The sequence below is a fragment of the Protopterus annectens genome, chromosome 8.part1 (genome assembly GCF_019279795.1).
Source record: "Protopterus annectens isolate FY-2018-M chromosome 8.part1, PAN1.0, whole genome shotgun sequence".
NCBI classification, from domain to species: domain Eukaryota; kingdom Metazoa; phylum Chordata; order Ceratodontiformes; family Protopteridae; genus Protopterus; species Protopterus annectens.
The window spans coordinates 442,453,980-442,466,220 of NC_056742.1; the positions used below are offsets into that span (position 1 = coordinate 442,453,980).

The following is a 12,241-nucleotide window of genomic DNA, read 5'->3' on the forward strand; positions in this document are numbered from 1 at the left end:
CAAATTGGGTTAGGGAGGAATTCTGCTTCACATGGATGGGGAGCCTCTTCCAGAGAAGGGGACGTTTCTGAGATACATACCTGTCTCTCCAGATGGTCCTATTTATATCACAGGCAATTTTAAAGTCTTTAGAATGGGCAATTCTGGTGCGGTTTGTTTTGCGGATATGCAGGAGCTCCATTAGAGTGGGGACTGACAATACTTTTTATGCCAGGCATAGATCTCCTCTCGAGAGCCTGCAGGAGACAGAATACAGAGATAGAGCCTTGAGATGATCTGCATAAGACATGTTACTAACATACTGTATTCTTTTAATGAGCAGCCTTTGTGGACGTTCCAACTGTTGGATATGTCTGGTCAGGTAAATACTAAAGGGGGCATTGTACTTAATGACAGGTCTTGATGAATGCCAAATATGGTGGAACAATGACCTCCTTGAACCTAGATGCCATACCTTTGTTTATAAGTTGCACAACACAGAATGATTTCCTCAGTACTGTAGACATGTGATGATCCAAGGCTAGATTACTGTCTGTGCGTATCCCCACGTCTTAAACTAATGGGTCAACTCTTAGGGTTCTGCTGTCAATACGATAGTTACTAGGGGTGAATGACTTTCTGAAAGATACTATTATGCAATTCTTGGCATTTCATTTTAGTCCATGGCTCTGACACCAATTGTTTGTCTCTGTCAGCCTTCCTGGAGAATATCTGTGTCACTGGGTGATTCAATGACGGCACCTCATTTGCAATCCTCTGCAAATTTAGTCAGCCAGAGGCCAATGACATTGTCCAGAGTCCAGTGTCTGGAGGTTTCCTATGTCATTACTGATCATTTCCATGATAATTCTTTCCATGGCTTTGTACAGGAGACTAGTGAGCCATGTGGGTCTGTAGTTTCTAGAGTCTGTAGACAGCCCAATGTTGTGTAGAGGGATAACTGTTGCTGTTCTCCACTCATGAGGCATGAAGCCTGTTTGGAAGCTACAGTTAAATAGCAATTCCAGAGGGCCTGATAGATCATGTTTCATGCTATTTAGAAGGCATTCTGGGATACTGTCTGGGTCCACTGATGCAGTGTTCTTGGCCTTAGATTCAGCATTAAGGACCTGTTCACTAGCGATAGCAGGGAGAGTTATACTTGATGGTATTTCCTGAGGGAAGGTTGATGGGGAGAGAGTAAAGCTGGACTTGAATTTGTCGACCAGTAGGTTTGCTATATCGTCTAGCTTAGTACAGGTGGCTCCATTTACAAAGAGCTCTGCACACAACTTTGTGCAGAGCTCATAAAATTAGTCTTTAACCAGCTACAGTTAACACACACAAAAAGTGCAAGGTGAATGCAAATATGCAGTCACACAATACGAAGATTACTGCTGTGGAAATTCAAAGAGTTTAAAATGAACATCTGTAAGTGACCCACTCCTAAATCAAATTCCTCTATTTCCCAGTAACGTAATGACCTGTAATGTTTATTGTGTGTAGAACTAAGCAGAAGCCATAACTTTTTTTGGTTAACTAGAACATTCAGAAAGAAAAGTCACTCTGAACTAAACAGCGAAAGAAAAACAATGGGACCGCTGACTTACTTGCACATTAATTAACAAATGTATCATCACTGATGCTTCAGTATATTCTGATTTTTCTGTGCAAAGGATACAATTCTCATCCCCATCAACGTTCTTGGGTGGGCCTGGCATGTTCAACAGAACCAATTTGGCATCATGGGATCTTTCAACAATTACTTCATTCAATTTTACAGCTGTGTGCATTCTTCTAACATTGGATTGGTTTCTAGAAAAAAAAAAAACAAACACATATTAAGTAACTATTATTCTTCCTGCAAGTATTTGCATAATTTTTTTCTACACAGAAAAATATATATAAATATACACACATACATATATACACACACACATGTGCATAAAAGAAGGGAATAAGTACATAACTACATACTGGCAGCTGTTAAGCAGACCGATCCACTCTATTAAATACTCGATAACGACAAAATTAAGTGGTGTACCTGGACTTGGCCAAGGCATTTGACACCATACCATGTGCTAACAATCAACATGTTGCTCTGCTCCAAAATGACCCTTATGTAGTGAGATGGACAGTAAAAATGGCTGATGGAGAGAATCTGCACAGTGAGAGTAGCAGATGTGTCTTCTCAGAGTATGACGTTGACTTGGGGTGCGCCCCTCAGGGTTCTGTGCCTCTCCTACTTGGTATCTACTTCTCAGATCTTCATAAATTACAGATTCACAGATATTCCAAGGCCACTGAATCTCATGGTCATTCTCACTTTGCCAGTACGCCCCCTCAGGCTACACCTCCTTTCTCCAGGAGGGCCAAATTGGTCAATCCTGGAGTAAATTTGTGGCTATCTATTCAGTCATCTAGTTTACTTTTAAAGGTGGATAAGGAGTTGCACTGCTTAACATGCACATGAAGTTTATTCCAGACGTTTGGGAGGTGCTGGGTTTTAAACAAGTCCCGCAATCATGCTTTTGTCCCTGGTTCCAAGTATTGATGGAGATACTGGACTTGCAGGGAAGCAGGAGGTCCAGGACAATTATGCTCCTAATGGCAAGGTAAGTAACAAAGATATTTCCTCTCAAATGTATACTACTCGAACAAATAACTAGAGCTTCCAGCCTCTCTTGGTAGCTAAGGGACTTTAGACCTGTGATTCTTTTTGTTAGGAACCTTTGGGGTCCGTCTGATATCCTTAGTGAGATATAGGTTCATAGGTGTGTACTAGGCTAATGGCCCTGGAGCCTTTACAAGCCTAGCCCATAGACGTGCCCTGGCATCATGCCGCCTGACGTTAGTTCCCAGTGTCTCTATCAAGTAGAGCCACTGAAGTGATCCCCAGAGTGAACTTTTTATTACCCATCCACTCAAGATTTCTCTTGAAGAGGGACAGCGAGGTGCTCTGCTTAATGGAAAGTCTATTCCAGAGCAGAGCATGAGCAGTCTTCTGGGTGAGGAACCTGTCCCTCCAGCATATTCTGTTGATTGTGGTAATGAGGCTGAGGTCTCTGGAGCGTGTGGTGCGGAGAGATTAGGATTTCTTTAGACGTAGCATTCCTAACAGAGCTGGGTCAGACATGGCCTTGTAAGTCAAGCAGAGATCGCCTCTAAGTAGCCGATATGAGACAGAGAACAGCTGGAGTCTTTTGAGTCTGTTCATGTAGGACGTGTTTAATGCCTAGGATCCTCTTCGTGAGGTACTTCTGTGGCCTCCCCAGCTGTTGCATATGTCCAGTGAGGCACATGCCAAATGGGGCATTATACTCGATGATTGGTCTAATGAGGGAAGAGTAGAGAGAGACTATGACCTCCTGCTACCTGGATGCAAAATCCTTGGTAATGAGATGTGCCACATGGAAGGACTTTCTGACCACTGTGGCAATGTGGTGTTTGAAGGAGAGGCTGCTATCAACCTGCATCCCCAGATCTGTTATAACGCTTTCAGTGTTCAGTGGGCTCCCATCGATGTGGTAACTAGTGGGAACTGAGTTTTTACCAAAGGGGATGATGATGCATTTTTTGGCGTTAAGCTTAAGGGCATGGTTTCGACATCAGTCACTGGTCTCAGTGAGGCTTTTCTGTAGGATGTCTGCATCACTTGGGGAGTTAATAATGGCTCCCAGCTTGGAGTCGTCTGCGAACTTGGTCAGGCAGAGTCTCTTTGTATTGGCCTGGACTTCTGAGTAGTAGATGCCGAACAGAAAAGGACCCAGGACCATTCCCTGTGGGACTCCACTTGTGACTGGTCGGCAGTCTGACTGAGTCTGGTACTTTCACACTGTGTGTTTTGAGCCAATTTGCAACCCACCTAGTGATATAGGGGTTGATGCCTAATTTGGTGAGTTTATCAATAATTCCCGAGTGAGTAATGGTATCAAGGGCTTTGGCCAGATCGAGTAGGCTGTATGGACTGCCTTACCTTCATCCACAGCCCTGGTGACTGACTCAAGGAAGTCAACTAGGTTGAGCAGGCATGATCTCCCTTTCACAAAGCCAAATTGCGTGGGGTCTAGAGTTTGGAGATTTCCTATATCTTTGTTAATCAGGTCCATGATGATGTGCTCTACAGCTTTACATATCAGACTCGTCAGGGTAATGTGATAATTCCCAGGGTCTGTAGTCGCTCACCCTTTATGGAGAGGAATGACTGTAGCACTGTGCCATTCGGTATGGACAAAGCCTAATGTGAGGCTGTGAATGAACAGGGCACACAGATGTGGTGCCAGTTCGCTTTGTAGTTCATGTAGAACACAGCCAGGGATATTACTGGGTCCCATGGAATCTGTATTCTTGGTCTTGGACAATGCAGCTTTAACCTGTACTGCAGTAATGCTGGGTGCCTGGCATTCTTCTGGTACTGTGATTGGTCCTTTAGGGGGGGACAGATGGGTAAAGCTGGCACTGAATCTGTCGGCCGGTATGCTGGAAATATCTGTTGGCTCAGTACAGGAAGTACCATTGTGCAGTAACTCAGAGCAAATCTGGGTATTGCAGTGGAGGTTCTTGATACAACTATAAAAGGCTTTATCATTACTTTTAGTGTGCCGCAATTCTGCCTTCATAGCTGGCTTTGGAGGATTTGATGAGGGATCTCAACTTTTTGTTGAGGCAAATAAGGGAGTTTTTCCAGTCTTGGGACTTCACCTTTTTCTGCAACAGTTTCTTCCTTCTGTTGCAGAGTTTATTAATGGCAGGGGACCACCGGACTGGCTTCCTTTTTTTTGGAGGAGAGCATCTTGCTTCTGTTGGGTATGGCTAGTTCCATGCATTTATGTACATGTTTGTACAGTGCATTGGTGTATGATTCGACGGTCATGCAGCTATTTTCCATTGGCATGGGTGCCATGAAGTTAGCCACCTCTGTTTTTAGGAGCCCAAAGTCAGCTTTGGAGAAGTTTTTCAAGGTGGTTACCTCTGCGGGGGATGTGGGTGAGATGTGGATTTCCATGGTGATTAATTTATGGTCAGATCTGACCAGGGAGGGATTGACTACTGGTGTAGAGCAACAGTCGCACATGTTAGTAATAACCAGGTCAAGGATGTTGCTTCCTCTAGTGGGGGTCAGAATGAGCTGGACTAGGGCATTGGAATTGATGAATTACAGGAAGCGTTGGGCTAATGTATTGGTGCTTGAGTAGTTTTCCCAGTTGATGGAGGGGTAGTTGAAGTCTCCTTGTATTAGAGTGTTTGGTTGGACCTTGATAGATTCCAGGGTGCTTAAGAACGTGGAGTGAGAGTGTAGGGACATGGCTGGGGACAGCACAAATGTTGATGCTCTCCATTTTGAGGAGTCCTTTGAGCGAGTGCATCTTGAGATTTAGACTTCTAGTGTTGAGCAGCATTGACCCTCAGATTGCATTTATTTATAGCTATTACGGTGTAATTTGGTCTTTGGAACACCACCTAAAAAGGCACTATATGGGTGGCAAAAGCCTTAGCCAGTACCCAGAAACCCAGGGGTGACAGATGCAGGCCATCTCTGGCAATGCATCGAGGTCTGTCAATCATGTCATCCCAAGCAGACAGATACCAGATCCCCTTAGAATGACACCAGAAACTTAGCCAATTGTTGAAGTCAATCATTTTTTGCTTGCACTGCAGTATCATACTGGGTGATGGTAGGATACTGCTCAGAGCTAGGGTCATACCTGTCTGGGCCACATAATCCGAGAGCTCCACCATGTCTTTTTACATGTAGTCCAGGGAGGTCTCTCTCAGGTCATTCACACCCACATGGACAATGACAGAGTCATACTTGTACTTGTGGAGTGACCTGAGTGCATGTTATGTGTCGGATTCCGGCACCTGCTAGCTGACTGTTACCTTCTCCTTATTCAACTGAGTGGGACATCTGTGTGCCTCACTACTGAGTCACCTATGATTAGTGTACTGGGCAAGGTGTTTATCCTTAGGGGCTTAGGTTGAGGGGCACACTGTGGAGGTGAGCTGTGTGTCCTGTGATTTGTGCTGTGTTGTGGTGGTAGAGTGAGTTTCTGTCTTGGAGGTCTCTGCTGTTTGGGCAAATTTATACTGAGAGCCTCCGTGAAGGTGGATGTGCGGTTTGTGTTTTTATGTGAGAGCTGTGATAGTGGGTGTCCTGGAGGGGTATGTGTTCCATGTGGTGTGGTGCAGGTGTTGACCTTTTCCTCTTGACCAGCTAGCCCGGTCTTGGCTGGAGAGTGCATAGCTTCCAATTTGGTGATATAAGTGCATCTCTCACAAGTCTGAGTGTTGGGAAGTAAGAGGACAGGGTTGTCTGTGTACATGAAGCAGTTGCTACACTGCCTCAGAATGCCCAAGTGCATGAGGTTAATAGGAGAAAGCACACGGAACTGTCTTTAATCATGCCAGGAGGGGTGGTCGTAACTACTAAGTACTGGAGCTATTTCCATGAAGAATGACCAGTGCTGATGGCACTTAGGTGCGCTACAATAATTGCTACAAAAGCCCGCTGAAGTGCAAAGTGATTAAGCTATTTGAAGTGCAAGAGAGAGAGAAAAAACTAGCAAGATCCAAGGGAAAAACTGAACAGCAGACTTTCTGGCACCAGTAATAGCTCAGCGCTGCTGCATGGAGCTTAAACAAGTGCAAATGTGGGCTTTTAAACCAAAAAGTTGAAAGGGATGGAAAAACTGCCCAAACAGCTAATAAACTACAATTTCTGGGCCAGACACCACTCCTCTTGTGGCAGATAGGCTACCTAGTGCTTACCACTCCCACTGATAAGCTAGAAGGCTTCCTCCAACACAGAAAGGCTTGGGGGGCTCAGAAGCTTACAAACAGTCCTGGATACTGCAAATATGTATCTGGACTAGACTGGTTATAGGAAAGACTGGAAACAAGCTTAGAACTTTTTTGTTCGTTTTTTTTTTTTTACAGAAAAGCAGCTAAAACAGCAGTAACAACAATGCAAATGCAGTTTAAGCTAGCACACGAGTGTGTAGCAATATTAAAGCAGATACAGTTTAAAGAAACACAATTAAATTAAAAAAACGACTAAAAAGTGCAGAAAGCAGTAAATTAGGAACAATTCAAAATGGAGGCACTCTGAGTATCAGAAAATGCCAGCAATTATATAAATAATTCTGTCAAGCAAAAATTAAGACCGTGCAGAACTCTGAACAGTTAGAAAGTGCCAAAAAATATATTTATCAGCTCTGTATTTCCAGACTGTTTGAGAAGCACATGCAGTCAGAACACACAGAGAATCTAGCAATGGTATGCAGGACTTTATGGAGAGATGGGGTTGTCCACAAGAGTGTAGACCACAAGAACCTTCTTAAATGTGAAGTAACTCACCTGAGGCACAAGTGCTAAGACCAAAGCTTAACATGATTAGAATAACAGATAAATTTAATTAGGCTACTAACAAGCAGTATTAAATGTAGCAGAATAAAAGCACTCGAACACTTAAGCGCACACAGCAAAAATAAGGTAATAAAGTATAAAGAACACAGTAAAAGCAGATGAATAAAGTGTACATTTTTTTTTTAAAGTGGAGAGGGAGGAAACAGAAGTGTTCAAAGTCAAAGAAGCAAGGGGGTAGTTCTGCCCAAATAATATCACTGCACTATGAGTGATCAAATGAGATTGGACTGGGAGCAGTAATCAAGATCAGATTTACAGCAGGGGCGGGCAAATCCAAAGCCACCAAATTTAAGACTACAAGAACATTTGGGAGGGAGTGCGGGGGAAAAAAACTGCAGACAACAACAAAGGACAGAAACAATACAACAAATATATAAATAATAAAGCAAATATATAAATATATCACAGTGCAAACTGAGTTGCAAAAAGTGTACTTAGAATATCAGATAGGAAAAGATTACAACTCCTTGTACTCAATAAATGACCAGATTAGTGCCAAGTATAAGGGAATGTGATCACCTCTTTAGACCTTGACGATACTGCCTTGGAAGTTAACTGGGCTAAATAAAAGGACTGCCTGACAACTGCTGTCCAATGATGGTTAAAATGGATGGAACTATCAAACCAAGTAGCTAAGTCCATTTCCTTTTGTAAAGGTGGGGTGTGTTTTCTTGACACTATGATGAGGGAAGGGGCTTGTCTACAAAGTGTGATACTACTACACATTTTAGAATTTGGTTTCAGCCTGCCTTTAGATCAACAGTTCACTAGGGAGAGTTCATTCTGGTGGGTTTGGTGGTCCTATATGGGACTTGACTCCCAATTTGCAACTGTGTGCAGGCTTTGTTAATCAGAAGTCAGTACTCTATCTGGAGATCTCAGAAGTAAACACCTAAAAGGAGGGGTCCTAGCACCAAGCCCCACGGGACAGCACTGATGACTAACATACTTTGAGGAGGCACCTTCAACACACACTGTGTGAGTCGTGTCTTTCATCCAGTCTGCTACCCATCTTACCACATATACTGGTCTATTTTTAAATCATTTAGCTTCTGTATCATGTCAGAATGGGAAATGGTGTATACGAGATGCTGGGCAAGTCAAGATACACCAAATGCACTGTACAGCCAGCACCTACAGCTCTGTAAACCCTTTCAAAGGAATTTAGAAGATTAAATACACCCTTCAGAAAGCCAAACTGATGAGGTCAAGTCTAACAAGATTCCTGATATCACCGCTTATGAGGTCAGTTTTAATACTTTACATGGTTTTACAGACAAGTATTGAAAGGCTTATTATGTCTGCAGCTTTGGCTGGAAGGCTAGCCTTATGCAGGGCCATCACCGCTGCTGTATGCCACTTGAAGGGTGGCCTAATGGTTAAGGTGTTTGCCTTACAAACACAAGGTGCAGGGTTTGAGTCTCACAAGGGATAATTGGCTAGGCTTAAGAAATGGCTTGTAAGGGCAGTTAGCCTAGTACTAATCTATTAACAAATCTCTCTATTATCAGGTTCAAAATTAGTAGCTAAACCTAGCTTAAAGTGTTATGTCACAGTTTGACTATACGTAAGGGCACTTTCTAACTTAAGTGCCACAATGCGTTTGGCAACCTATCTTAACAAAATTATGTGGGCAGTTTATTAATAAAAAGCTTTGTAAACTTTTATTAGGAATATGCCTACATAATTCTATTATACCCCTCACTGACATCACTTGAAAGATGGTGTATGGTGCATCCAGACTTTAATGGACAGGAACCTATGCCTGCAGTGTAGTGCCTCCACTAAAGTCTACAGACACATTTACATGCGTCCTCTACTTTACCACCACCTAGGGTAAAATTCAATTAATTTTATGATGATGTCATGTAGGGGAAAACAATATTTCACGAAGACTGTACTTTTAAATTTAGCACTGGAAAACGAGCACCAACAGAAAGAAAATGAGGACAGTTCTGGAGGCACCACATACAGTGGTGATTAAGGCAGTTTAGAAACCGTGACAGAACATTTTAAACAAAATCACAAATGACCATCTATGGTTACCAAGTTTGTGGATGCCTGTACAGACACTGTCATCCTTGAGTCCCCCTCTGATATACAGGCAGTCCAGCAGGAGCCAACACAAGTGGTGTGCAAAAAAAAGGTTAATTTTAAATAAGTGCAATATTCCAGCATTAAGTAAGCAATACCCTTTCCATATAGAAAATAAATATTACTACATTCTCATTCTGAATGTGGAAGATACCTGGGAACATGGTTAAACTCCCCCCTCTTATTTGATCATCAAGTTGTAACTGTAGTAAGGAGGTCCTTCTATTTAGCACCGCTGATCACAAAAGCAGTATCATTCAGAGACCTTGCATTCCGCATGGATTAGACCCATCATAATAATGTGCCTTTCAGGATGCAGCTCACTAGGATCAGACCCATCATAATAATGCACCTTTCAGGATGCAGCTCACTAGACCTATCATTCAGAACCCTTGCATTCCGCAATGATTACACCAATAATAATAATGCACCTTTCAGGATGCAGCTCACTAGACCCATCATCATTCAGAGCCCTTGCATTCCGCATGAATTAGACCCATCATAATAACGCACCTTTCAGGATGCAGCTCACTAGACATATCAGACAACCAGAGACCTAAAAAGATCATGGGCTTAAAGGACCTGAGCTACCAGGAAAGATCAGAAAATCTCTCCCTGTATTCAGTGTACTATAGACTCCAATGGGTGAGCTATGTCTTGCATTATGGGCCATTACGGATCCTGTACTCTAATACCTCTTATACAAGGACCAGAGCACTAAGTCTGCATCAACAAATAAACAAAACAGTGGAGAGAGACTTGACATGCAGCACCCATCCTCCCCTACTCTAGAACAGGCTTCCACCAAATGTTAAGCAACGTGAGCTAGATATCTGGGTGAGTGCTCACAGATAACTGGGTGAGTAATCACAAAAAACTCTCTTGCCAAAATGGCCTGTTCCTCCTTGAGAACGGACGCAAGGTCTAAGGGTGGGCATTGGCATGGCGTAAATGGCCACTACACCCAGATACCTTGTATTTCCTATGATCCTGCAAGTCTAGTTTTATAGTGGTTCAGAGAAAAAAATGATGATAATACAGAAATGATATCAAATACAATGTCAGGCAAAGCACCTCACAAACGATAACATATCAGTGACTCTAGAAAGCGAGTCCATGGGGTAGAGCTTCATCCATGAACAAGTCAGTCAGGAAGACACTAATTTCTACATATAAGCATTTAGATGTTATTTTCTTTTTCATTTAAACCACCACAAAAAAGGTGACAAAAATATTCCAAACATGCACAGTCTTTCAAAAGTCCAGGAAACTAATGCTTAAGGAAAGAAAATATACTAGCACTGACAATTTTGTCTCTATCTGTAAATAAATCAGTGCATTGGGAATAATATGAACATGTAAAGAAGAATGGACATGTCATCAGTACTATTTTGCTCGCACTATCCAAACAGAAATAAAAGGAAAGGGGTAAAAGAACAAAAAAGTAAAAGGAGCACCTGACCAAATCAAATTTTGGTCTACACTAAAGACAGACTGAAGCAACAGTCATTAAGGAATAATGGTCCAATAAAATGGGACTGGGAACAAAATGAAAGGAGTACAGTAAACCCCTCAGCTAACTGGCACCCATGGGGACTGGCAGATGCCGGATAACTGTAGTTTCTGGTTGCTTGAGAGTTACTATTAAAAATAGCCCTGAATAATAATGTACCCCCATACTATTTGTTTGGTTTGACTTGTTCACAGGTAGGGGAGACAGGGAATGTAGTCCTGTCTTCCTTTTTCAAACTCTAAAAACGCAAGGTACATTTCTTGGGGGGGAGGGGTTATAGGGAGACAGAAAGTGCAATACATGAAAATTGTACTGTATTTCTTCAGTATTTTTTGCTGTTGCTTGAGAGTGCTGGTTGCTTGAGTTCCGGTTAACTGAGAGTTTACTGTATACAGCACCTCAGCAAAATCCATTTTAACTACTCAATGTTCTACTTTTTATTAGCATTCTTAAGGAAAGAATAACATATCTTGTTAGTGGAAGATGATTTTCCAAAGCAAACTACCTTCTGGAGACTACTACTTCTTTCGGCTTTTTCCTGGTTAAGGGTCGCCACATCGGATCACTTGACCGCTGCTCATGATTGGCAGTGGAGTTTTATGGTATCGTGTTGCCAGCCCAGCGCCCACCTTCCACAGAAGGCACACACATGCACGCATTCACACCTAGGGCCAATTTGGAGTATCCAATCCATTTACAGCACGTCTTTGGGATGTGGGAGGAAACCCACTCGACCACAGGGAGGACATGCAGACTCCGCACAGAAGGCAACAGAGCCGAGAATAGAACCAAAGAGCCTCTTGCTGTGAGGCGACAACGCTAACTACTGCACCACCGACCACAGGTAAAATTTGTTCTGATCCAAAAAAAGGCAGCAAAAATCACTGAATACAACAATGTAATAAAGTACTGTTGGGTCTGGGGTAAAAACACTGAAAACAGTTACGGTTAAAAACCCTGTATATGTATTATATTTACATATGTTACCTGATAATTAACCAATGAATTTCCAATCAAATGGAAAATCCTGACTGTAGCAGACAAAACACATCATTAAATTTAAAAAAAAAAACAAATACCATCTTGTACAGTCATACTGTTAGGGAAAGTAAGTTTTTGTAAATGAAATGTGTAGGGCTAGGGCTCTCACCTCCCTGTATTACCTAAACTGTGTGGTAATCCTAATCGTGTACATTACAATACAGCACACTATCATTAAACAAGATGCTC

At 42.4% G+C, this 12,241-nt stretch overlaps 1 protein-coding gene across 4 annotated transcripts in view; it reads right to left on the bottom strand.

Moving 5' to 3' along the window:
• Window positions 1-12,241, bottom strand: part of LOC122810396 (solute carrier family 12 member 4-like) — a 2,349,234-nt gene that overhangs the window by 40,192 nt on the left and 2,296,801 nt on the right. For all 4 annotated transcript variants that reach the window (XM_044081998.1, XM_044081999.1, XM_044082001.1 and 1 more), the window contains exon 23: window positions 1,661-1,794. In XM_044081998.1, coding sequence (XP_043937933.1) covers window positions 1,661-1,794 — 134 coding nt within the window. The remainder of the gene's footprint in view (window positions 1-1,660; window positions 1,795-12,241) is intronic.